At 43.0% G+C, this 25,396-nt stretch overlaps 3 protein-coding genes across 4 annotated transcripts in view; 1 reads left to right on the forward strand and 2 right to left on the reverse strand.

Moving 5' to 3' along the window:
* Positions 1–20,819, reverse strand: part of LOC101288642 (thymosin beta-15A) — a 30,469-nt gene extending 9,650 nt beyond the window's left edge. Inside the window, exon 1 of the mRNA XM_033417462.2 lies at positions 20,726–20,819. The gene's annotated coding sequence lies outside the window, so the exon portion shown is untranslated. The remainder of the gene's footprint in view (positions 1–20,725) is intronic.
* Positions 11,079–20,832, reverse strand: SLC25A53 (solute carrier family 25 member 53). Its single transcript, XM_004286298.3, has 2 exons — positions 20,726–20,832; positions 11,079–13,648 (listed from the first exon to the last, which is right to left on the reverse strand). The coding sequence occupies exon 2, from the start codon at positions 13,615–13,617 to the stop codon at positions 12,697–12,699; it is 921 nt and encodes a 306-aa protein (XP_004286346.1). The 5' UTR covers positions 13,618–13,648; positions 20,726–20,832; the 3' UTR covers positions 11,079–12,696.
* Positions 20,833–21,071: 239 nt separating this feature from the next.
* Positions 21,072–24,159, forward strand: ZCCHC18 (zinc finger CCHC-type containing 18). 2 transcript variants are annotated; one of them, XM_012539300.3, is made up of 3 exons: positions 21,072–21,327; positions 21,530–21,581; positions 22,309–24,159. In XM_012539300.3, exon 3 carries the CDS (start codon positions 22,433–22,435, stop codon positions 23,639–23,641), a length of 1,209 nt encoding a protein of 402 aa, XP_012394754.1. In that variant the 5' UTR covers positions 21,072–21,327; positions 21,530–21,581; positions 22,309–22,432; the 3' UTR covers positions 23,642–24,159. The 2 variants fall into 2 exon arrangements, with proteins under 2 accessions (XP_012394754.1, XP_049561176.1); XM_049705219.1 differs by having other exon boundaries at positions 21,530–24,159.
* The last annotated feature ends 1,237 nt before the right edge of the window (positions 24,160–25,396 follow it).

Here is a 25,396-nt window from a genome sequence, read left to right on the forward strand (position 1 = left end):
TATTGACATGAAGTCTTCCCATGCATAAATGCAGTATTGTTGGGAGACCCAATCCACCATGGGCCCTGAGCATCCCTGAGTTTTATTGCTGAGTATGCCAAAAATGCAAGTCCCTGAAGACTGTTTATCTGAGCCATTTCTCAGGGTCATGTTTGCAATAAAGGATGAAGAAGTATCTCCCCACAGACAAAGAGCAGGCTTGCTTCTACTTTCCATAAAATCAGTGGAGCTTCCAAACTCATTGTTCCTCTCCTGTAATGCAATCCACTATGTGTGCAGCCATCTATCATGAGTCCTTTACATCATCCTTGTGGGACTTGGGGGAGCATTAGGAACAGATGCAAACCAACATGAAGCTCTGGTTACTGCTTTTGTTGTCAATAATAAAGTCCTTTGTCTCTCACCCAAGAGTCTCATGTCTTATGCCAGAATCCATGAAACTAGAGCAGGCTAATGTCTTAACTTGTATATAGGCAAAATCCCAGACCCTGTGCAGGTCTTGACAAGTATATTTCTTCACTTTCAGATATATTTTAAATGTCCTTTAGTACAATTTTATACTTTTATGCGTAATGGCTTGTTCATATTTGTTAGCTATCTTTTTAGCTGCCTTATAGATTTGGGGGCTACTGTGAATGGGTTATTTTTTCTACTGAATCTTCTAATTGGTTGTTGAATTCTACATCCTTTTTAAACATCACTAGTGTAGCTATTCATATGGAATAATGTATTTTTCCCTCAACAGACTGTTGGCTTCTCTTGAGAGCAGAAACCATGTCTTATTCATGTCTGTATTTTTCCAATGACATATTTAGTTAAGTTAACATTTATTGAACATCTACTATGTATCAGTTGCTAAATAAGGAGTGAGAGGCATTTAACCATCAATAAAACAGGGTACCTGCTCTCAAGGAGTTTATAAAATGTGAAGAAGACCAAAACATCCACAGACTATTACCATTAAGAAAGTTATATTATGCATGATAGCAGAGATATAAACAAAGTACTATGGAAGTAGGGGCAATTCAATGTGATTTGGAGGATTATAGAAGTTCTCGTACCATATGGTGTATTTGAGTTGGGCCTCACAAGGTAATCAGCATCTGGACTGGTACAGATGGAAAGCAGAGGAAGGGAGATGACTTCTCATACCATGCCTGGCATTCAAAGTCATCCACAATTTAGCCCCAAGCTATTTTTCTGAACCCAGATGTTTAGTCTTCGAGGAGATAGGAACTAGCCTCTTATCTGTTAGCCCTTTCCCAAATTCATAATATTTGAGTTCCACCTGTTACTTTACATTGTAACACACTGATTAAAAGCAGAAGATTTAGAATGAGATAAATTTGGATTCTGGCCCAGGCTCTATAACTTACTGACTATGAGATCTTGGGCAAATGAAAACTAGTAATGGTGCTTATCTCACAGGATTGTGTGATAGATTAGATAATTCTTGTAAAGCTTTGGTATAGTTCCTGGTACAGAGTATGCACTCAGTATACATTAACTGTTATGAATGGTAAATCTATTTTATCCATCCCTCTGGTATTAATTCTCAAGTCAATCAAAACACACTTATTGGGCTTCCCTGGTGGCGCAGTGGTTGAGAGTCCGCCTGCCGATGCAGGGGACACAGGTTCGTGCCCGGTCCGGGAAGATCCCACATGCCGCGGAGCGGCTGGGCCCGTGAGCCATGGCCACTGAGCCTGCGCGTCCAGAGCCTGTGCTCCGCAATGGGAGAGGCCACAACAGTGAGAGGCCCACATACAGAAAAAAAAAAAAAAACCACACTTATTGTATATCCACAATGTGTAATAGATTGTATTAGATATCATGGAGAACACAAAGATGAATAAGACCCTTCCTCTGCCTTCAGTGACCCGTCAAGTAAAGGATATAAAATGTGTACACAAATAATCATTAGGCAAGGCAAATTAAAAGACCTGGATTTTCTCTCTGGCCCTCCATAGCATGAGGAAGTTGGAACATGATCACCAAGATTACTTCCAAGTCTAACATGATTGTATGACTTCTATGACTGTAAGTGCTACATCAAGGTTACTAAGTACCAGGGGAAAGTGGAAAAGAGGTTAAACCTGATTCTACCTGGGAGAGTCGGGGATGCCTGCAGAGAGGAAATGACATTTGAATTGTGTTATAATACACGGGTATCATTTGGTGAGGGAAGAAATGGGAGGAATGGAATTCTGTGAAGAGAGAAAAATAAGAACAAAGGGAAGTGTAGGGCACACTCAGGGAATACCCAGTAGTCTTGTATGGTTGGAACATTGGGATTCATAATGTTTAAGTAGGGAAAAATATAGTGGAAGCAGTAAACTGGTGTCAGATCATGGAGAACCTTGAATGTCATGTTAAACCATTTGGATTTTATCTGTAAGCTGTTCACATTGGAAGCTGTTAAAAAAGAGTTGTGGCAATTGTTCAGGTGTAAAATAAAAAGGGGCTGAACAAGGGCTGCGGGTCTAATAATAGAAAAGAAAGGACAGAAATCTTTCAGCATTTTCTTTTTTTTTTTGGCCGCACTCCGCGGCTTGTGGGATTTTAGTTCCCGGACCAGGGATCAAACCTGGGCTCTCAGCAGTGAGAGAACAGAATCATAACTACTGGACTGCCAGGGAATTCTCTCAGCTTTTTTCATATACTACTTTGTGTGTATTATTGAATAATTTTTAATCAAACATTTCTTCAGGGCAGGAACCATTCATTCAATCTAGAAATATTTATTGAGTACCCACTATATGCAAGCCACTCTTCTGGGCACTGGAAATACAGTGGTGAATGAAAGAGTCAAGGTTCCTATATGTTAAGACTCTTTCTGTTGAAAGTATCAAAAAATGATGATACCACTGGAAGTGAGAAGACTAGGTTCAGGTGGGTAGGGGAAAATAGAAAGTTCAATCTTTGACATATTAACTTTGGGATGCCTACAAAATATCTCAGTGGAAATGTCAAGTAAGCAGTTGGATATAGATACCTTGAGCTTTTTCTGTGCTCCATCCCACAGTTTTCTCCATTAACATAGTAATTTGTTTAAGGTGAAATGTTGACTTTTTGAAAACTTGATGAATGATTGGCATCTTTATAGATAATACTATATTATATTAATCAATATATATTATATTACAATGACTATGTCAATATGAGGGAGCAACACATATAAACTGATTTATTAACACAAGATATATATTCTTGCTTAAAACAAAACAGAAGAGCATTACCTATAAGAAACATATTAAAATCCCATTCCTGAGAATCCTCTTTACTGTTAGCAATTTTTTTTAATTCAGCAATTAGTAAAAATCCAACAAAAGATATGTTAGACACTATGAAAAATACTATGAAACTTTGAGAAACATTAAAATTAGAGTCTTAACCATTATTTTTGCTTACATTAAAACTCAACAGTTACTCAAATTAAAACAGTTTGCTCAAATTAAAATCTCAACAATAATTTTTGTAGAAAATAAAATCTCAGCAACTATTTTGGTAGATATTAATAAGAACAGTTAAGAAACTCTTGAAGAACAAAAATGAGGTGCGAAGACTTTCCCTATCAGATAGCAAGACTCATTACAACGTTACAGTAATTAAGGCAATGCCATATTGGCACAAGATTAGACAAATAGATAAGTGGAACAGAACAGAGAGGCCACAAATATTCTGAAGAATATATGAACACTTGATATTTGACAGACTTGGCATTATGAATGAGTGGGGAAAGGAGAGATTTTTCAACAAATGATATGGGGCAATTGGGTATTTGTAAGGAAAAATAATGAAATTGGACGTCAATTCTCACACTCCATACAAAAATTAATTTCAAGTATATTAAAGTCCTAAGTGTAAAAGGCAAAATTAGAGAAATTTCAAATGTTAATAAAGGAGAATATTCTCATGATGTTGGGATAGGGAAGGATTTCTTTGAAAAGACACAAAAAGCACTATGGATAAAGAAAAAAAGATTGATAACTTTGAATATAGTATAATTAAGGACTTCTGTTTGTTGAAAGAAACCATCAGGAAAATGACCAAAAAATAAGAGACAAAGTGGGAAAAGATATATGCAACACATATAAAGGACAAAGAAATAAAGTTAGAATATATAAATAACACCTACAAATTAATTTTTAAATGGCACACTACCCAATAGAAAAAAATTGGCAGATGTATTGAATAAATGCTTCAAAAAATAATAAATCCTAACGTCTGATAGGCTTATGAAAAGATGCTCAAGAGAAGAAAAAGAAATAAAAGGAATCCAAATCGGAAAAGAAAAAGCAAAACTGTCACTGTTTGCAGATGACATGATACTATATAGAGAGAATCGTAAAGATGCCACCAGAAAACTACTAGAGCTATTCAATGAATTTCGTAAAGTACCAGGATACAAAATTAACGCACAGAAATCTCTTGCATTCCTATTTCTAACAACAAAAAATCTGAAAGAGAAATTAAGGATACAATCCCATTTACCATTGCAACAAAAAGAATAAAATACCTAGGAATAAACCTACCTAAGGAGACAAAAGACCTGTATACAGAAAACTATAACACACTGATGAAAGAAATTAAAGATGATACACACAGATGGAGAGATGTACCATCTTCTTGGATTAGAAGTATCAACAACGTGAAAATGACTATACTACCTAAAGCAATGTACCGATTAAATGCAATCCCTATCAAACTGCCAATGGCACTTTTCACAGAACTAGAACAAAAAAATTCACAATTTGTATGGAAACACAAAAGACCCCAAATAGCCAAAGCAGTCTTGAGAAAGAAAAACGGAGCTGGAGGAATCAGGCTCTCTGACGTCAGACTACACTACAAAGCTACAGTAATCAAGACAGTATGGTACTGGCACAAAAACAGAAATATAGATCAATGAAACAGGAGAGAAAGCCCAGAGGTAAACCCACACACATAGGGTCACCTTATCTTTGATAAAGGAGGCAAGAATATACAATGGAGAACAGACAGCCTGTTCAACAAATGGTGCTGGGAAAACTGGACAGCTACATGTAAAAGAATGAAATTAGAACACTTCCTAACACCATACACACAAATAAACTTAAAATGGAGTAAAGACCTAAATGTAAGGCCAGACACTATAAAACTCTTAGAGGAAAACATAGGCAGAACACTCTATGATATACATCACAGCAAGATCCTTTTTGACCCACCTCCTAGAGAAATGGAAGTAAAAACAAAAATAAACAAATGGGACCTAATGAAACTTAAAAGGTTTTGCACAGCAAAAGAAACCATAAACAAGATGAAAAGACAACTGTCAGAATGGGAGAAAATATTTGCAAATGAAGCACCTGACAAAGGATTAATCTCCAAAATATACAAGCAGCTCATGCACCTCAGTATCAATAAAACAAACAACCCAATCAAAAATGGGCAGAAGACCTAAATAGACATTTCTCCAAAGAAGATATACAGATTGCCAACAAACACAGGAAAGAATGCTCAACATAACTAATCGTTAGAGAAATGCAAATCAAAACTACAATGAGATATCATCTCACACCAGTCAGAATGGCCATCATCAAAAAAATCTACAAACAAGAAATGTTGGAGAGGGTGTGGAGAAAAGGGAACCCTCTTGCACTGTTGGTGAGAATGTAAATTGATACAGCCACTATGGAGAACAGTATGGAGTTTCCTTAAAAAACTAAAATTAGAACTACCATACAACCCAGCAATCCCACTACTGGGCATATACCCTGAGAAAACCATAATTCAAAAAGGGTCATGTACCACAATGTTCATTGCAGCTCTATTTACAATAGTCAGGACATGGAAGCAACTTAAGTGTCCATTGACAGATGAATGGATGAAGAAGATGAGGCACATATATATAATGGAATATTACTCAGCCATAAAAAGAAACAAAACGGAGTTATTTTTAGTGAGGTGGATGGACCTAGAGACTGTCATACAGAGTGAAGTAAGTCAGAAAGAGAAAAACAAATACCGTATGCTAACACATATATATGGAATCTTAAAAAAAAACAGGTTATGAAGAACCTAGGGGCAGGACAGGAATAAAGATGCAGACATAAAAAATGGACTTGAGGACACGGGGAGGGGGAAGTGTAATCTGGGACGAAGTGAGAGAGTGGCATGTACTTATATATACTACCAAATGTAAAATAGATAGCTAGTGAGAAGCAGCCGCATAGCACAGGGAGATCAGCTTGGTGCTTTGTGACCACCTAGAGGGGTGGGATAGGGAGGGTGGGAGGAAGACGCAAAAGGGAGGAGATATGGGGATATATGTATATGTATAGCTGATTCATCTTGTTATAAAGCAGAAACTAACACGATTGTAAAGCAATTATACTCCAATAAAAATCTTTAAAAAAAAAAAGGAATCATGTACCACAATGTTCATTGCAGCACTGTTTACAATAGCCAGGACATGGAAGCAACCTAAGTGTCCATAGATAGATGAATGGATAAAGAAGATGTGGCACATCTATACAACGGAATATTATTCAGTCATAAAAAGAAACAAAATTGAGTTATTTGTAGTGAGGTGGATGGACCTAGTGTCTGTCATACAGAGTTAAGTAAGTCAGAAAGAGAAAAACAAATACTGTATGCTAACACATATATATGGAATCTAAAAAAAAAAAGGTTTTGAAGAACATACAGGCAGGACAGGAATAAAGACACAGACGTGGAGAATGGATTTGAGGACACACGGAGGGGGAAGGGTAAGCTGAGATGAAGTGAGAGAGTGGCATTGACATATATACACTACCAAATGTAAAATAGCTAGCTAGTTGGAAGCAGCCGCATAGCACAGGGAGATCAGCTCAGTGCTTTGTGACCACCTAGAGGGGTGGGATAGGGAGGGTGGGAGGGAGATGCAAGAGGGAGGGGATAATGGGGATATATGTATATATATAGCTGATTCACTTTGTTATACAGCAGAAACTAACACAACATTGTAAAGCAGTTATACGCCAATAAAAATGTTAAAAAAAAGAACAAGAAAAATCATTAAAATCAAATGAGAGGCCATTTTACACCCACCAGGTTGGCAAAAATTTTAAAGTCTGATAATAACAAATGTTGCCAGCAGGTGGAGCAACGGGAACTGCTAGTAAGCGTAAATTGGTACACAGCATTAGGAAAAGTTAGTCATTAGGAAAATTTAGGCATTATCCAGTAACACTGAAAGTCCCCATACCCTATAAACCAACAATTCCACTCTTAGGTAAATATCGTAGAGATGTCTGTAGTTATATACACTACTAAGAATATTCATGGTAGCACTGTTTTGTAACAGTCAAAAACTGGAAACAAGTAGGATGTCCCTAAAAGTTTTCATGGATAAATTGTCGTATATTCACACAATAGTACATACAAAAATAAAAGTGAAATAACCAAACAACAGTGAGATACCACTATACACATACTTGAATGGCCAAAATTCATAACACTGACAGCATCAAATGCTGGCAAGGATGTGGAGCAGCAGGAATGCTCATTCATTGCTGATGGGAATGCAAAATGGTATAGCCACTTTGGAAGGCAGTTTGGCAGTTTCTTACAAAACTATACCATATGCTTACTATACAATCCAGCAATTGTGCTCCTTAACATTTATCCAGAGGAGTTTAAAACTTACGGCCACATAAAAACCTGCACACGGATGTTTATAACAGCTTTATTCATAACTGCCAAAGCTTAGAAGCAATCCAGATGTCCTTCGGTAGGTGAATGGATAAATAAACTGATAAATCCTGATGATGGAATTATTATTCAGTGCTAAAATGAAATGAGCCACAAAAAGCCATGGAGCAACCTTAAATGCACATTACTAAGTGAAGGAAGCCCATCTGAAAAGGCTACATACTGTATGATTCCAACTATATGACATTCTGGAAAAGGCAAACCTATGGAGATAGTAAAAGGTCAGTGGTTGCCAGAGGTTGGGCGGGGGTCAGAATAGGCAGAGCACAGAGGATTGGGGGGTGCAATGAAACTACTTTGTATGATACTATAATGGTGGATACCTGTCATTATACATTTGTCCAAACCCATACAATATACAGCCCTAAGAGTGAACCCTAAGGTAAACTGGACTTTGGGTGATAATGATGTATCAATATAGATTTGTCAGTTGTAACAAATGTACCACTCTGGTGTGGGAGGGTGATAATTGGTGAGGCTATGTACCTGTGGCAGCAGGGCGTATATGGGAATTCTCCCATACCTTCCTCTCAAATTTGCTGTGAACCTAAAACTTCTCTTTAAAAAATCTTTTTAAAGTAAATTTATCACAGTTTAGAAAAATGAAATAACTACAACTACCTGCAACAATATGGATGAATCTCACAAATAATATGAAAGAAGTAGTCACAATTCCAAGTATATAAAGTATATAGAGTTCAAATATCTGTAAAATAAAACTGTGCTGTTTAGGGATGCTTATACGGAATGTTAGGGAACCGTTGACTGAAACTGCCCTCCCTGGCCAGGCAGGATAATAACTGCTTGCATGAGTTATCTCACAACAGGAGGTCCTGATAAGGAACATAGAACTGACAAGCTACAGCCAGCCAGAAGAATTCAGGAGGGGCCAAAAGGAAGGAGGAAATGCCAGCCCATAATATGTTCTGCCAACCTCCCAGAAACCTTCACGGTGGAATCCATCTTCGCTGAGAGATGCACACGCCACCAGGAAGGACCCTGAGTCAGACTAAATATGGGCACAGACAAGATGACTGGCCAGAGACAACCCGGAAACTAACCCCACCACCATAAACCCTGAGACTGCGAGCCATGTGGCAGAGCAGTTCTCCTGTGTTTCCTTACCCTGCTGCCCAGGTGCTCCTCCCCAGTAAAGTCTTTTGCTTTGTCAGTATATGTGTCTCCTCGGACAATTCATTTCTGAGTGTTAGACAAGAGCCCACTCTCAGGCCCTTGAAGGTGTCCCCCTTCTGGTAACAAGAAGATAAATCTATAAAGAAAAGTAACGAAATGATATCATAATAGTCAGGATAGGAGTTATCTCTAGGATGGGTAGAGGAAGGTCATCAGTGAGGGGCCTGGAATGCAGGAGGACTAGGGGTGGGGGTTATCAAGATGTTGCATTTCTTGTCTTGGATGGTCATTACATGGGCAATAGCTTTATAAATGTTCTTTTAACTGGCAGTTCTCTTCTGAATGCTTCTCTTTTCCTAATGAAATAGAAAGTAAGGTCATGAACTGGGACTGAGGATGGGGGGAGGAGGTGTTGAAGATTTGAGGAAAAGGAAGTTGGTATGAAAGAAACAGAAAAGTTGGAGAGTAAACAGAATAGGGAAATACAGTATTTTTTACCTTATTCTTTTAGGAAAACTTTTCACTTTTTTCCTGAGTTATCATGTTTTTTATCTCCTATACAACATTATTTTATTAACTTTAATATACTACACTATATGCAGTTATCCCAAACACATTGTTAAATTATAATGCTGTTTAATGTTTAAAACTAAATGTTAAAAGCAAAATTAAATCTTCATAAACCATATACTTATGATAATAGTTTTAATACATTAGTTACTCATTATTTCACCTTGAGCGTTAGGAAGCTGATGTAGTTTATATTTAGACAAAAATACACAGAGCTCAGACAGGGATTTTTATTCTTTTTCTTTCAACTTTCTGTACCAAGTAGCTTTAGTGTCAACTTCTATATTTTATAAGTTTTAAACAGACGTAGGTTTTTATTACCTCTTTATTTTATTGATCTCAAGTCCAAACGCCATTTTTTAAATGTCAGAAAATATAATATTAACACCACAAAACTAAATATTGATATTTAAAATTACTAGAAAACCATTACACTCTTAAATTTTACTTAGAAGATTTAAATGGGGAAAGTTGATTGGTCTATATAATTTTAGAATTTTACCTAGGTTTTTATATGAATCAATCTGTAAAAATAAACTATTTCAATTATAACATGATTTAGTTGTAAATTCATGTTTATAATTGCATAGCTTCAAGTATTAACACACATAATGTAAAGTATTTAAAAAGGCAAATATAGTAAATTTAAACAATTATCACTAATGTAGCTTTAAAATATGCCATGAGTTTTCATTTTCTAATATTCTGTAATAACTGTGCCAGTGTCACAGAGATAAAGCTCTTAGTCTTTTTAAAAGAATTTGAATCTACAAATACTGAATCTAGAAATATTAAAAATTACAACTCAGATAGTTCAGGAAAAACTACCATGTGTGTGTAGACAGAGAATGAGTTCTCAAATAATAAAGCAAATGGTTTATGGGTATTCTTTAAACTCTACTTATGCTGGCAACTTTTCTAGAAGTTCAAAATTATTTCTAAATAAGAATTTTAAATGAAGAACTGACACATGGACTGACACAGTGACATAAGTGGAAATGGACAGTGTACTTGGAAATAAATGCATCTCTTGAATAAGAAAAGTGGGGGAGTACGAGAGTTTATCCCCTTCTTTTCAGCTTAAAAACCAAAGCCATTAGCTAAGTAATGATTTTTGTAAATACTTTTTTTCATTCTGAAAGCTAGTCTTTAAATAGAAATAGCTGCTCTTCTACTTTTCCTTCCCTTGTACAAACTCTGTGTTCCCCATACTTGAATCTGCAAGCAGAGTACTGTCCCACCCCATCTAAGTCTGCACAGGGATCAGACATGGGAACTCATCTGCAGCGATTCTGGACCAGCCATTTTCTGTTGACCTTGCTGGCAAATGCTTTCTGATCTCATATTGCTTATAGCTGTGTCTTTAATTTCTTTGATATTCAGTGAGGAATCCCCACAGCTAGGATCTACAGTCAGATCATTATAAATGGCAATTTTGGTTTGGTAAGGAGGTGCAAGTGGAGATCATTACATGATATCATCTGTAAGGGAAAAACTGCAACATATGTCATCTTGGAAATCCTCAAAATTCCAGAGTTAAAATGAATCGGACCATTAGGCAATGTCTCTGTGAAATTTCAGATCCTACAGTGCTGTCAACAACAAACATGTCACCAATAACACAAACTCATCAAATGTCCCAGTTGAAAGTCATCTTTAATTACTGTTGTTACTATTATCATCTGCAGCAGCATCATTATCATTAGCACAAAACTAAATCCACTAATAAAGCAAAAACCACACCCCAAAGGCAGGTCTTAATGACAGTGAATCAATAACATTATCTTCATGTACAAGGGACAGCACCCTGAGGATAAAGACCATATCACAGCTTGATAATCAATTCAATAATTCAGCCAACATTATTGAGCACCTAAGCACAATGGGAGATTTAAAAATGTGTACAAGAATCCCTGCTTTCAAGGAGTTTTACAGTCTAGTAGGAGGTATTGAAGAACATCAAGAACACAGCCCACATGAAATCAGTGACATAATGGAATCAGTGCCACATATGAATATTGGAGAGGGGCATCACACGAGACTAATGTCACATTCAGTTAGGGGCAATCACATTCAGTTAGGGATAATCAGAAAAGGCTCCTTAGAGAAGGTGGCATCTGAGCTGGGCTTTGAGAAACCAGAAGGATTTTGGCAGACTGGCATGTGGAGAATGGGTATTGCAGGTGGAGAAAATAGTGTGGGCCAAAGCATGGCCATGGGAAAGCTAGTGGCATGTTTGGGGAGGGAACAATAGTCCAGTTTGGCTAGGATATAGGATCTATGTAAGTGGGAATGGTGTGATAAAATGCTACAAGTTTTATGAAGACCATATTTTGAATGGCTCTGAATGACAGGCTATAATTTCAGATCTTTAACTTATGTCACAGTAACTATATTTATCCACAGCAATAAAATATGCAATTATTTATGAAGAGATATAGTCATTCCAGTTCCAGATTTCTTAGGGAACCTCAAGTGGTTTCTAGGCAATGTTATTGCCTTGCTATCAAAAATGTCCCAGCATTTAACACCAATCAACCTATAGTAGAATTTTCTATTCTGCATGCAACTAAACCTATTCCCTCAAAGTCTATTCTTCCCATCCATCCAGGGACCACACTTCTTCCCACTCCCCTCAGTTCTTGTGGCACATGATCAGTTGAGGCAAGTCTAACTCAGGATTTCCAGCCATAACTGCTACCCTGAAACTAGTACCCATAGCCTTGAGAAGTGAGAGTGGTGGTGGCAGGAGTAGTGAACAATGTCATGAAAATGTAGCCATCTGAGAAAGTCTATGGAATCCCCATCCTAAGAGTCAAGCTTAGTTCTCTGAAATTGGAATTCCTGGTCCTCCACTCAGTTTGGTCCAGAGGACAACTGGAGGGGTCCCAGAACTCACAGTGCCTAATTAAGGTCACCTTTTAGAGTTTCCTCTTATTCATATCTTTTAGAGTCAGTGAATTCCTTAAAGGAATGACATTTCATGTGGATTACCAGTTACTTAAAGGCTTCCTGGGTCTGAGCCTGTTGAAGCTGTGGATAGACCGGGGTGAATTTCTTTTGCTAACCAAGGAACACTGTTGGCTTTGTCTTTGCCCAATAGGCTGGTAGTTGGGAACTTCTCGAGTGCAATGACAGTTGAAAGATGCTAAAGAATAGTTGTATTAGGTGACCAAGCTAAAGAAGTAAGCTATTTAAACCAACCCAGGAAAGCTTAGAATAACAAGTTGCCATGGCCACACTGCCTGCAGCTAGTCAGTCTTTCAGCTCTTTCCTGGAACGATACCTCCTCTGGAGGAAGTCATGGATAGCAGTAGTGATGCCCCATGTCACGCTGGACCTTAGGATGACCAGGGAACCTCCACGGTAGATCAGGAACACCTTTCGGCCCCGAGTGTCCCACACGTCCTGGGCAGAGGCCCACAGGCTTGGCATGCTCTGCCAGCCAATATGGGACTGCATATTGGCAACTAGCACAATCAGAGGATACAGAACTAGGCAGGTGATTGTTCCATTGACACTCCCAGACACCAAGGCAGGAACCCAATGGGGCAGGCCTTGCTCTGCCAAGCTATCCTGAATGGGATCCTTGAAGGAGAAATACAGAGCACTCCCCAGGCTGTTCCTGAGAAGGACAGGCCAGAAACCGCGATAGTAACCCAGCGACAGCCGCCCCCAAAGCCCATAAGAGTGGAATTCCTTGAGAATGCTGAAGGTGCTGGGAAAGCGAGCTTGCTTGCGACCATCCTGGAGCACATTTTGCACCCTTTCAAAGGGGCTGAGTGCCACAGCCTCCACTACACCAGACATGAGCCCTGCAGCCCAGCGGTGTCCCAGGGAGTGTGGCCCAACAGGGGAGAGACAATACAGCAGGCTATCATAAGTCCCAAACAGCAGAGTCCCTTGCAACGTCTTGGAGAGAAGAGGCGGGTAGATTCCCCGGTAGAAATATTGAGGGCCTTCATGCCAAAGCTGCCGCACAGCCTCTGACACCGCCACAGCATGGATCTGTTGCCGGAACACAACCTTATAGATAGGAAAGGTCAGAAAAGTAGACATAAAGTTGGAAACGGCCCCAAGGGCGTAGGCCTGGGAGTGCCAGCTTCTCTTTCCCGGAGACTCTGTTCGTGTCCAGTGCTGAAGCTCCTTCCCAGGAGAGTGGTTCTGTTCCCCCATGCTGAAGATAACTGGGTGCAGAGGGAAGAGACTGGCAAGAGTGGAAAAAAAAGAGGTTAGACTGACCAATGAAATCTGTTAGTGAGCATTTTCACTGCTTAGTTAGAAACAGAGTTCCAAGAAACTCAGCTCTAAGGGAACAAGCAACTTGGGGGGCCAGTTTCTGAGAAACAAGGGCATTCTTAAGAAAGAATTCATCCACTTTAAATTAAAACAAAGGCAGTGAGTTTTGCTGAACAGAGACACCTCTACAGTGTTTTTCTGATCCAGCAAATACTCTCATATTCAAAGAAGGTTGAAGGTTGAAGAAAATAAAATTGGGAAAGGAGGGCTCCGAAACGTTACTGCATTCACCACATGAAATCTTGCATTTGATAAACTGTTAAAATAATAAGCTGCTATTCTCTTTCCAAAAAGTGGCACTATCTTGTAGAGACAGAAAGGCATTCAAAAGTTGTAGTCCAGTACTTTCTCTAAAAGTTGGTAGTAAATTGAGGGAGCGGGGAATCTCCTTGCCTCTCTTTCTGCAGATTCCTGACAATGTGGTAGCTGTTTCATGGCAACACCCCGCCCCCCTCTCCCAGTTGAGGAACAGAAAGATTAGCTGTTCCTGGAAGTTTAGCATGAAAAGGCTCCGTACCTGACAGTTTCCAAGCTTAACCTTGTAGATCTGTAGCTATATAACAGTGCAGGGGTTCTCAGCGTACATGCTACTGACATTTGGGGCGAGATAATTCTTTGTCGTAGGTGCCTGCCCTGTGCATCGTGCAATGTTTATCAGCATCCTGGTCTCTAATCACTGGATGCCAGTAGCACAAGTTGTGACCTGCCCAGCTCTGACAGACAAAAATATCTGAAAACATTGCCATATGTCCCCGGTGGGTAGGGAGGAGGTAAAATTGCCCCTGGTTCAGAACCACTAGACTAGATGGAAGAGGCCATTCAAGGATTCCAGAATACTGCTCCTACCCTAGAATGGTCTGGGAGCAGATGGAGTTGTATGAAAGGTAACTGGGGAGCCAGGGTCCATGAAGGAAATTTGGGATAAAGAAGAAATGAATGTTCAGTGCAGGTCTGAGAACCTGAGGGAGTTTGTCAGGAAGGAACTAGGGGTGAGGGGACCGGGTGTGATGTACGGGGGATGGTGTGTGGAGGAGAGGAACAGGAAGCTGTGTGGGTAGAGGAGGCGGGGAGTGGGGGACAGGCATGATGGTCGGGCAGGGGACTCACATCTAGATCGACAGGAAGCCTGGTAGGAACTGCAGACCCAGAAGTTTCACACAGAACCCTGGGCTGTGTGGTCCCAAGAGGAGAGGGGTGTTGAGGCTCTAATTACGCTAGCCTGTTCAATAGAAACAAAGGGAGGGTCCCCCAGGCTGAGGCACTGAGGGAGGGCTAGGAGCCAGGCACTGCAAGAAGCCCACTGCAGGCTTCCCTGGGCTGCCGCACTCAGAACCTGCCTTGAAGCGCTTCTCCTTCCAGAATCGCCCCCCTTAAGCTCCTCCCTGGTTCTTCCTCCTGCTCTGTCCATGACTCCACAACTGACCTTACAATCCACCTCAGCCACAGTCTCTCTAGGTGGAGGGGGTGGAGCACAGTCTCCTGTGCTCTGCCTCCACCCCTCCCCCACCCCCAGCAGTCCAGGTGTGCCTTAAGCCTCAGCTCCTTAACCCTCATGGCCAGAAGGAGGCTGGGAGAGTTCCTCTGCCTTGGACCCTTTAGTTGAGAACTGGCCAGGAGCAAAGGCTCAAGAGGCCCACTCCTTGCATCCCTCTGGGGCACTTCTGGGCCCCTGGCAGCCACCTCCATCTCTCTGGAGCCAAACGGGACCCCTCCCGCACGCCTGAGCAGGAGGTAGCTCCAGTCAGGCCCTCAAAGCCACAGGGGCGCCTGATATTACCCAGCATTCCTACCAAGGATTTCTTCCCCAAGTTTTACCTGCACCTACGTAAGGTCAGGTGGTGAGGGAAACGTTTGTCCCCTCTTCTATCTCAGAGTGCAGTAATGTTCCACTTCCTCCCCACATTTTCCTGAGTAACCTGTAAACATGTGTTGATTGACTGTATAGGGAGAGCTGACTTAGCAGAAAGAAAACTGGGCTAGAATTTGCCAGACCAGAATTCTCAGTGCCAGTTCTCTTATCAACTTCTTGTGTGACCTTTAGAAATATATTGACATCTTGGAGTGTAATGCATCTTGGAGTGTAAAATCAGCAGACAGGGAGGAATGCTCTCTAGGCATCCTCATACTGTGCATGTGGCAGGCGGCTGATGTGGGGGAATTCAGGCCAGTATTTGATAGAGGAATTGTGCTTTTTCCATCACTGGTTCCTTCTGCCATTTTTGCCAGTCATTTTCAGGGATTAAAGCTGAACAATAATTTAGAAACAATTTACCTTAAATATCTGTCATCATTTTATAAATCTAATTCTTCCTGTTTTATGGGGGAGGGGGAGTCTACTTTACTCCCATGTGTTTTTCCGTTAAAATGCCAGCCTTTGGGGGCAGACAGACCTGAGCCTGAATTCTCCCTCCACCACTTGCTTAGTTGTGTGACCTTAGGCAAGACACTTCCTCAGTCTCAGTTTCTTCAGCTACAAACCAAGGACAACAAACCTCCCTCAAAAGGTTGTTGCAAAGATCAACAAAATAAAATGAGATAAAGTGGTTGACCATCCATGGCATGGTGGCCTCAGTAAACAATATTTTTTTACAAAAGATGCTTCCCGACCTCATCGTCTGTGAGGATGCTGCAGACACTCCTGCAGGATACTCAGAACAAGATGAAGTGGTATCTTGTGTTCACATGAGAGGCAAGGAAGACCTTTCTTCTGTGAATGCAAAGGTGTTATATAAACAATCCAGGACAGCCTGGCCCCTTAAACAAGAATTTCTAAATAGAGGCCACAGAATGAGTCTGGAGTCAGCCTACAGCAGTTACCCGCTGGACCCCATGATGTGTCTCCTATGTTTATAGCCTAGTAAAGTGAGCCAAGGGGATTCTAGACTCCCCTGGCCAGTCTAGCCCAGATGCACAGCTTGCATGACTGCGCCAAGATCCAGCCCTACATTTCTCTGTTCATTCCGGCATCCTTCAGCCATTCCTTTGGCCAGCTCACAAACACATATTGATCATCTACGAAATCACTGTAGGTAAGTCACTGTGGAGCCAGAGGTGAACAGGACTTGGTACCTGCCCTCGAGGGCTTGGGAATCTAGTGGGGGAGACAGGTCAACCATGAGCTAAACTATACTGGGAGGTAAAATAAAGCGTACACTAATCAAGGTCAGAGCAAAACGTAAGAGCAATTTATTTCACCTAGGATAGGGAGCAGCCAAAAATTTCTCTGAGGAGGGGCAGCTGACTTGATCCTTAACCAGTGAGCAGGCACTCGTTAGGTGGAGGAGTGACAGCAGGAGTTCTAGGCTGAGGAAGAGGCCTAAGGCACAGATGCCTAAAACATGAGTGGTACCTGGCTCTGGATACAGGCTGTGGGAAGAAGAGAGATCTGTGGGTGACAGAGACAAGCTGATGTAAAATGAGGGCCTTGTTTTCCCCACTGCAGTGCATTATAGCATAAAGATACAGCCTCTGGAGTCAGACAGCCCCGGGTTTGAATTTCACTGTGCCACTTCCTAGCTTTATGACCCTTGCTAAATCTCTTCCACTCTCTGAGCCTCAGTATCCTTATCTGTAAAATGATTGTCATGAAGGTTTCATGTTATGAAGTATATAAAATGCTTAGTGCATTACCCGGTATACAAGTTGGTCCATAAATTATATTAGTGGCTTGATTTTAAAAATGAGATCCCAGGGTTTCCCCGGTGGCACAGTGGTTGAGAGTCCGCCTGCCAATGCAGGGGACAAGGGTTCGTGCCCCAGTCCGGGAAGATCCCACATGCCGCGGAGCGGCTGGGCCCGTGAGCCATGGCCGCTGAGCCTGCGCGTCCGGAGCCTCCGCAACGGGAGAGGCCACAACAGTGAGAGGCCCGCGTACAGCAAAAAAAAAAAAAAAAAAAATGAGATCCCAGTAATATAAGTAAGATTACAACAACATTGTTTTAAAGGCTGAAATCAGTCTAATGCACTGGGTCATCTGCAGAGTACATTTTGAATTGTTTGTTTGAAATGAACTTATCTGTGAAACTGAAACAGAATCACAGACATAGAGAACAGATTGGTGGTTGTCAAGGGGGTGGGGATTGGGAGAGGGATGGCGTGGGAGGTTGGGGTGAGCAGATGTGAGCTTTTATATATAGAATGGATACACAACAAGGTGCTACTGTACAGCACAGAGAACTATATTCAATATCCTATGATAAACCATCATGGAAAAGAATATATAGAAAAGAAAGCATATATATGTATAACTGAATTACTTTGCTGTACAGCAGAAATTAACACAACATGGTAAATCAACTATACTTCAATTAAAAAATATTGATAAAAAATAAAATGACGGAAGATTTTTTTTTTCATTTCTTGTTTGTAAGACAACAGAGAAGCGTCCTTCATGGGCTTTGCAAAATGGGATAACAATGCCTGTCTCAACAGTGTTGCTGAGAAACTTAAATAAGATAACAGATGGAAAGTTCCTGGCAGAGGAGCCAGGCAGCCAAGGGCAGCTATTGTTGCTTCAACTAATAGCTTTACCTCTCTAACCTTCAGGCTTTTTAGGTTTCTTTGTTGAAATTGGAAAATGTGGTCTCATTAGAGCCATGAATTGGAACACACTCCCACACACGAGGCCAGAGATCAGGGATGCCCTATATCTAATAGGAGCTAGCTTAGCAAATCCTCCTCCCAGTCTTGCAGGAAGAGACCCTCACTTTGTTCTAATGGCCCAATCCAGGCACCTGTACACAATCTGTTTCCTTCCACTATTTTTTGTCAGAGCTATAAGATCTATTCTTTGTCCTATTTGATCCCACACCCACCAGGTCCAACTGCAGATCACCTACTTTGGCGATGAAGCCAATTTAAACACAGAATAAGAATCTGCAAGAGACCCAGGGTCAGATGTCATGATATTGGGGAGGAGAAGCAAGAGTCTGAAGGAAACCCTAGAGCTGCTGCTAGCATCACCCCTGATTGTGTGAAGCGAGTCTTCTCTTTACTTCCTACACCCTCCACCCTCCAACTCCCCACACTCTTCCATCCACGAACAAGCCCACAGTCCTCAGATGGAAGGTGCTTCATCTCCAAATGTTCATTGTTTACTCCAAGGAACTCTAGGTATTGAGGTAGTCAATAAGAAAGCAGAAAGGAGAAGGTGAAGTATGCAGGTTGAAGACAACCCAACAGCAGTTGAAGGGTATCAGATTGTTCACTTGCTTCAATGCATCAGGAGTCAAGAACAAGCCCTGAAAGGGGCCTCCTAACCACAATCTACCTAAGGGAAGTAAGACCTGCTCTTCAAGAACCAGAAATCATGGAAAATGGTACAGATTTCTCTGCCACTGATTTCACAGCCCATTCACTCTGGACAGCCCTGCATGCCGTTTCCATGGAGTTGCTCCTTCTCTGGGGCCAGTGATGCCAAATCCAGCAGAGGAGAGGTCCTCTCAAGAGCTCACAGAAGGGCAACCTAGCAACGTGTCCTCAAGCCAAGAAATGAAAGAGCTATTATCAGCGGCAGAGAGCTGTAGTTCGGGGGTTAGGTCAAATTGTGTTTCATTTCTCACACTTCTTCCTCAAGTACAAGTTGAGAGAGAAAATGTTAGGAAGAAAGATTGTAGGGGAGTGGTCCTTAACCATTTCTGGGCCACAGACTCATTTGAAAATCTACAAAGCTAAGACTCAGAAGAATATACAGAGTCCAACTTCTACTCTTTGCAAACAATTTCAGAAAGGACCCTAGATAGGAAACTCTGCTCTGGAGTTACATTTCACGACAGATATGGTATAGACAGATACATTGGCCACAGCCCCATTTACTTATTACCACCAGCATAACGTGGTGTCTCCAGCAGTTGTTCACAAACCTCTCTACACCTCAGAATTAACTACAGCACTGGTTAAAAATATAAATCATCCTCCCCAGCCCTAGTCCTAGTAAATCCGAATCCCCCAGAGGTAGAGCTTAGGAATCTACATTTCTAACAAGCTTTTCAAAATGATTCTGAGGCAGCCAGCCTTGTACCCATACTTTGGTTAACAGCATGGATTCTGGTGTCAGGGAGATGGGATACAAGCTTTGGCTTCACCTTGTAATTTCAGGCAAGTCATTTCACCTCTCTGAGTCTTATCTCCTTTGGGGGTCATAAGATGTAAAAATAACTTTTTACTTAAAGAAAAAGCAGGCAGCTTGTTGTAGTGTAAAAATGAGAAAGAAAAATGCCTCAGTTTCCTCTTCTGTACAATAGGTACCATAAAAGTTCCCTACCTCTTCCCCACTGCCCTCTTCCCACTGCCTCCCCAAGCCCTCTCTCAGCACTACCAGCACACCAAGACTGCTGTTGAGCTGGTTTAAGACCACCCGCTTAAAAATGCCCCCAAGGCAGCTAAGCGGGGCAAATCGTTGGCATCTGGAGAACAGACTTGGGTGTAAAACCGGATGCTGATACTTACTTGCTGTATGATGTCGGGCAAGACGCCTAACCTTTCTATGACTGTTTCCTCATCTGCAAAATGGAGATGATAGTCCTTGCTCACCAGTTCTATATAGTAGTTCCAAGTGGGCCTTCCCATCTCCACTTTGGCTTTGGCTTTTCTCAACTAACCCTCAATCTGAGAGTAGAGAGGAGTGTTTACAAGGGGCAGCCTTTGAAATAAGTCAAGTCGACTTGGGTGTGAGCTCGTAGCTCTGCATTTCCTAACCATAGTGACTGGATGCTTAAGTCCCCTCTCTGTTAAATGGGCATACTGCTACTCCTTCACAAGGCTGCTGAGACGAATAAATGAGATGTCCGTGCAAGCGCGTTTGCACGCAGAAAGCGCTCAGTAAATGATTTTCATCCCTTCCCCCTATACAAAGGTGAGAAACTCTTATTGTTCACTTGATTTCTGTCCCACCTCGTGTTGAAGGCATCCGGTCTCAAAGCGCGGAGGACCACAGAGGTGTAAGGGGAGAAGGAGAAAGGAAGCGAGGGGGAAGCAGCAAACTCACGGGTAAAATGCAAATCGGCCCAGTCCGAGAGTCCGAGCTGGACTTGACACCGCACCGGCTCCCGCGCCTGTGTGCCGCAGCCCCAGCCGGCCGTCTCCCCCCCTTTTGCTAGCAATGGCCTCGAGCAGGAGGCTGCGCGGGGAGGCCGCCCCCTCGCCCCGTTGATTGGCCGCGCCGCCCGACTCATCTTGCTCTTTTGTCTCAATGGGCAGAGGCTAAAAGAAGCGGCGGCTGCTGGGAGGGCTCAGCGGGTGGGCGGGGGCGGCCGCTGCTGCCTTGGGAACCGCGCTGCCTCGACTCGGCTACCCTTAGCTGGGCGAAGCGGCTCCGTCTGGCGGCTCCGGATCGCTTGGCTGCTTAGGAGGCGTCATCTTTTTCCCCTGCAAGGCCACGGTGACCGGCAGGCGGCATCCACAGCTGTCCACGCCGGAGCATGGGCTGTCCACCAGCCCAACACAGGTAAAGAAAAGGGGCGCGATTGCCAGGCCCGGAGAGAGGAGAGTAAAGCCCCATCAGGACTGGGCGGCTCCCCGTTTGCGGAATCGGGGACTGCGAGGCAGGGGAAGGAGCACTGCCGCGGCCCCGCTGCGCTGAGGAAGGAGGTGGGTTCCACTGGATGCTGCCGAATGGGTAGGATTTGCCAGGATTGGCGGGAGGGCGTTTTCAGGGGGTAGTAATGGGGCGGGAAGGGTGGGGCGAATCGCAAGCTGTCTGCCTTGAATCCTCTTTGCATCTCCTGGTCCCTTCCTGGTGAGGGATATGTGGGTGTGCGTGTCCAACTCCCATTCCCTTTCTCCGTGGCAGGCCATCAAAGCCGAATCCGAACTTGAATTCTGTGCGGCTGATTGCGGAGCTGGTAGGCCAACGATTTCCCGGAGTGGGGTGTGGGGAAGTCGCTTTCGCTTGTATTCACAAGGTGGGAGAGGGAATTTTCCGTCTGGCTACAGCGGAGGAGGGGTCGAGGGAGCAGGATGAGGGGTGAGACTGCTTCTTCCCTTCCCTGCCCTGCCCTCCGTGATGGTCCTGAGGACTGGGATCTGCAACCTCATATGGACAGAGGTAGACCTACCTCGGAATCGAGCTTTCTCACGGAGGCACCTGTTGCAGAGACTGAACGTGAAATGAAGGCGCGCACTTGTTTCTGAGCTCATATAAGAATCTTGAGAAATAACAGAGCAAACTTTGAGAAGGGGATGTGGTTGAGACGTGAGACCATGAATTTAATGGAGCTCTTACTTGCTACCACAAATCTGTGAGACTTAGACCATTGCACTCTATTTTGAGAGCCCAATATCGGCTCCACACACTGACTATTTCACCTAGAATTCTAAGCAACAGTTGCTCTCCCACGTGGAGGCCTGGCAGGAGGGGATGGTTGTAGCTCTGAAAAGCACCCTGCTAGCATGGGGACACCCATTAGCTCCTGAAGGTTGTAATTGCCGGTTTCCTGCAGGATATTTTCCAGGCAGTGGACAAATGGAAAATGTACCTCAGGGCGTTCAGGAAGGTAAAGAAAGCGACCGCAGACTGCTTTCCTGCAGTCTACTACCTTACTGACCTTTCCCACCCCCTTTTCTTTACAGTTCCTACTGAGATAGAAGGAAGGCAGAGCCCAGGAACTTTGCTTTGGGGATTTCTCCTGCAGATTAGGCTTTTCTAAAAAGCCTGAGCATTTTGTTATATTCAGATAGACGATCATCGTCCATCATGGCTAGCATCATTGCACGTGTGGGTAATAGCCGGCGGCAGAACACACCCTTGCCACCTTGGGCCCATTCCATATTGAAGTCCCTAGGGAGGAGTCTTGAGCCTTTAAGGGTCAATATGGCAGAAAGAAACATGAAGTTGTTCTCGGGGAGGGTGGTGCCAGCCCAAGGGGAAGAAACCTTTGAAAACTGGCTGATCCAAGTCAATGGGGCCCTGCCAGATTGGAATATGTCTGAGGAGGAAAAACTCAAGCGCTTGATGAAAACCCTTAGGGGCCCCGCGCGGGAGGTCATGCGTTTGCTGCAGGCGGCCAACCCCAACCTAAGTGTGGCAGATTTCTTGCGCACCATGAAATTGGTGTTTGGGGATTCTGAAAGCAGTGTCACTGCCCATGGTAAATTTTTTAACACTTTGCAGGCACAAGGGGAGAAAACCTCCTTTTATGTGATCCGTTTAGAGATGCAGCTCCAGAATGCTATTCAGGCAGGGATCATAGGTGAGAAAGATACAAACCAGACTCGCCTGCATCAGCTCCTTTTAGGGGCTGAGTTGAATGGGGACCTGCACTTCAGGCTGAAGCATCTTCTCAGGATGTATGCAAATGATCTGGAGCGGCTTCCCAATTTCCTGGAGTTAATCAAGATGATAAGGGAGGAAGAGGATTGGGATGACACTTTTATGAAACGGAAGCGGCCCAAAAGATCTGAGCTAATCATGGAGAGGGCAGCAAGCCTTGTGGCATTTCAGGGCTCCCAGCCAATAGCCATCAGCACTGCTGATTGCGACGTGATAGAGGTAGATGATACCCTCAATGACTCAGATGAGTATGTAATCCTGGTGGAGTCTCAGAACCCTCCACTTACATCCATAGGTGCCCCTCCCCTCAGAGTCAGGGCCAGACTTCAGGCTCAAATACTGGTCATCAATTCCCTAAACAGTTCTCAGGCTCAATCTGCTTCTACCAGTGGTGGTTCTGCATATAAGAATGATGGTCCTGGAGATATACGTAGAGGCAGGAAGAGAAAATATACAGTCCGCTGTTCATACTGTGGTGAGGAGGGCCACTCAAAGGAAACCTGTGACAATGAGAGCAACAAGGCCCAGGTGTTTGAGAATGTGATCATCACCCTGCAGGATCTGACACATACAGAGGAGAAGAAGTCGAAAGAGGTCCCTGGTGAACACAGTGACCTCTCTGAGCCACAGTAAGGAGCTAGACCCTGCCCTAAGTGAACCCTTAACTGTATTCAGAGACTGGTGATGGGGAAAACAGGGGAGGGGGTGGGGGAGGATTCTAGGTGCATGAATTAATCCACAAAGTGACTTTCATTGGGGAAGAAGAGGTTGTGAATACCAGCAAAATGGAGAGGACAGCCTGACCTCTGTCCCTGCTCCCCCCTCCATCTGCCTAAGGATCTATTCTGTGTGTGTGTGTCTATTTCCTTGATGACTTTATTCTTTTTGTGAAAGGAGTATAAGTCATTGTTAAACCTTCAAAAAATGAATGAAAATACAAAACTAAAGTAAAAATTACCTGAAACTCTCCATCCTTGTATAACCATTGTCAGTCCTTGGATAAATGTCCTTCTCGATATTTCCCTATTCCTGTGTACCAAGATAGATAATAGATAAAAGTGATCAAATGTAAGTGCTTTTCTATTCTGTGTATTTTTTCACCAAACTATGTTGTGGATTTTTATGTCAATTAATATATATAATCATCAAGTTTACTGTCTCTGTGATATTACTTTTAGGAACACAGAAGGAAAATAATAAGAAAACTACATATAGAAACTATAAATGGGGGAAGCTCATACTGTGAAGTGGTGGTTTATCAACCTCACTTTAAGATGAGGAAAAGAGAAGCTGAAAGGAGCTATCTCGCAAAGAGTCCCTTATCACAACTGACCTTTCTCCTATATCACAGAGTCAAATTTGCACCCACTAGTTAATAATGCCCCAATGCTTTCTTAGCTAATGCATCTTGAGAAATCTGATGACAGGACAGGGGTGGGAGCAAAAATGAGAAATGGGTATTTCAGGGGCTCCATTCCTGTTCACTTTGGAAAGGGGTGGCTCTCCCTTCCCTGTGCAGATTCCCTAGATTGCTGCTACTACTGCTTCTGGACACCACCTGGTAGCAACAACAAGACTGTCCTTTGGGTTGACACTACCCTCTGGCTCCTCTCCAATTACAGAGAAAGCAGCTACTTATGAGAGTTCAGTACCAGGAGGCTTGGCACGGCCCAAGCCTTACCCTAGCTACATGCTAGGGGACACCAGAAGCCCAAGGACTCCCAGCTAACCTCCCTCTGACCTAAGAAATGGGAATCACCAGGGAAAGATGAAAAGCAATCTGGATGCCAGGGCATGTGAAAACAGGGGAATTAGAAAGCCAGAAAGCCCACATAGCCTTTCAGAACTGAGGGCATTAATAGGGGAGACACCTTCCTGGACACCTGATCCTGCCCCATCTCATGGCTTCAGATTGGAGATGATTTTTAAAAATGACTGAAATGACCTCAGTCCTTGAGGGTCCCATGTTCTTTGTAGATATATCATTAGTTCCTATCCTTGTGAACAGGACAAGTTGGTAGGGGGATGATTTCATTTAAGTCAGGGTGTGGAGTGAAATGAATGCAGACCTGAGGGAGTTTGTTAGGAAGGAACTAGGGGTGAGAGGACAGGGTGTGCTGTGCGGGGGATGGTGTGTGGAAGAGAGGAACAGGAAGCTGTGTGGGTAGGGGAGGCGGGGAGAGGAGGACAGGGCATGATGGTTGGGACTCACATCTAGATCGACAGGAAGCCTGGTAGGAACTGCAGACCCAGAAGTTTCACACAGAACCCTGGGCTGTGTGGTCCCAAGAGGAGAGGGGTGTTGAGGCTCTAATTACGCTAGCCTCTTCAATAGAAACAAAGGGGGGGGGGTCCCCCAGGCTGAGGCACTGAGGGAGGGCTAGGAGC

The sequence above is a fragment of the Orcinus orca genome, chromosome X (assembly GCF_937001465.1).
Source record: "Orcinus orca chromosome X, mOrcOrc1.1, whole genome shotgun sequence".
In the NCBI taxonomy this organism is placed as follows: domain Eukaryota; kingdom Metazoa; phylum Chordata; class Mammalia; order Artiodactyla; family Delphinidae; genus Orcinus; species Orcinus orca.

What these genes read in the sequence shown, in the direction of transcription:
- SLC25A53 (XM_004286298.3), bottom strand. Translation starts at nt 13,617, where the DNA reads ATGGGGGAACAGAACCACTCTCCTGGGAAGGAGCTTCAGCACTGGACA.
- ZCCHC18 (XM_049705219.1), top strand. Translation starts at nt 22,433, where the DNA reads ATGGCTAGCATCATTGCACGTGTGGGTAATAGCCGGCGGCAGAACACA.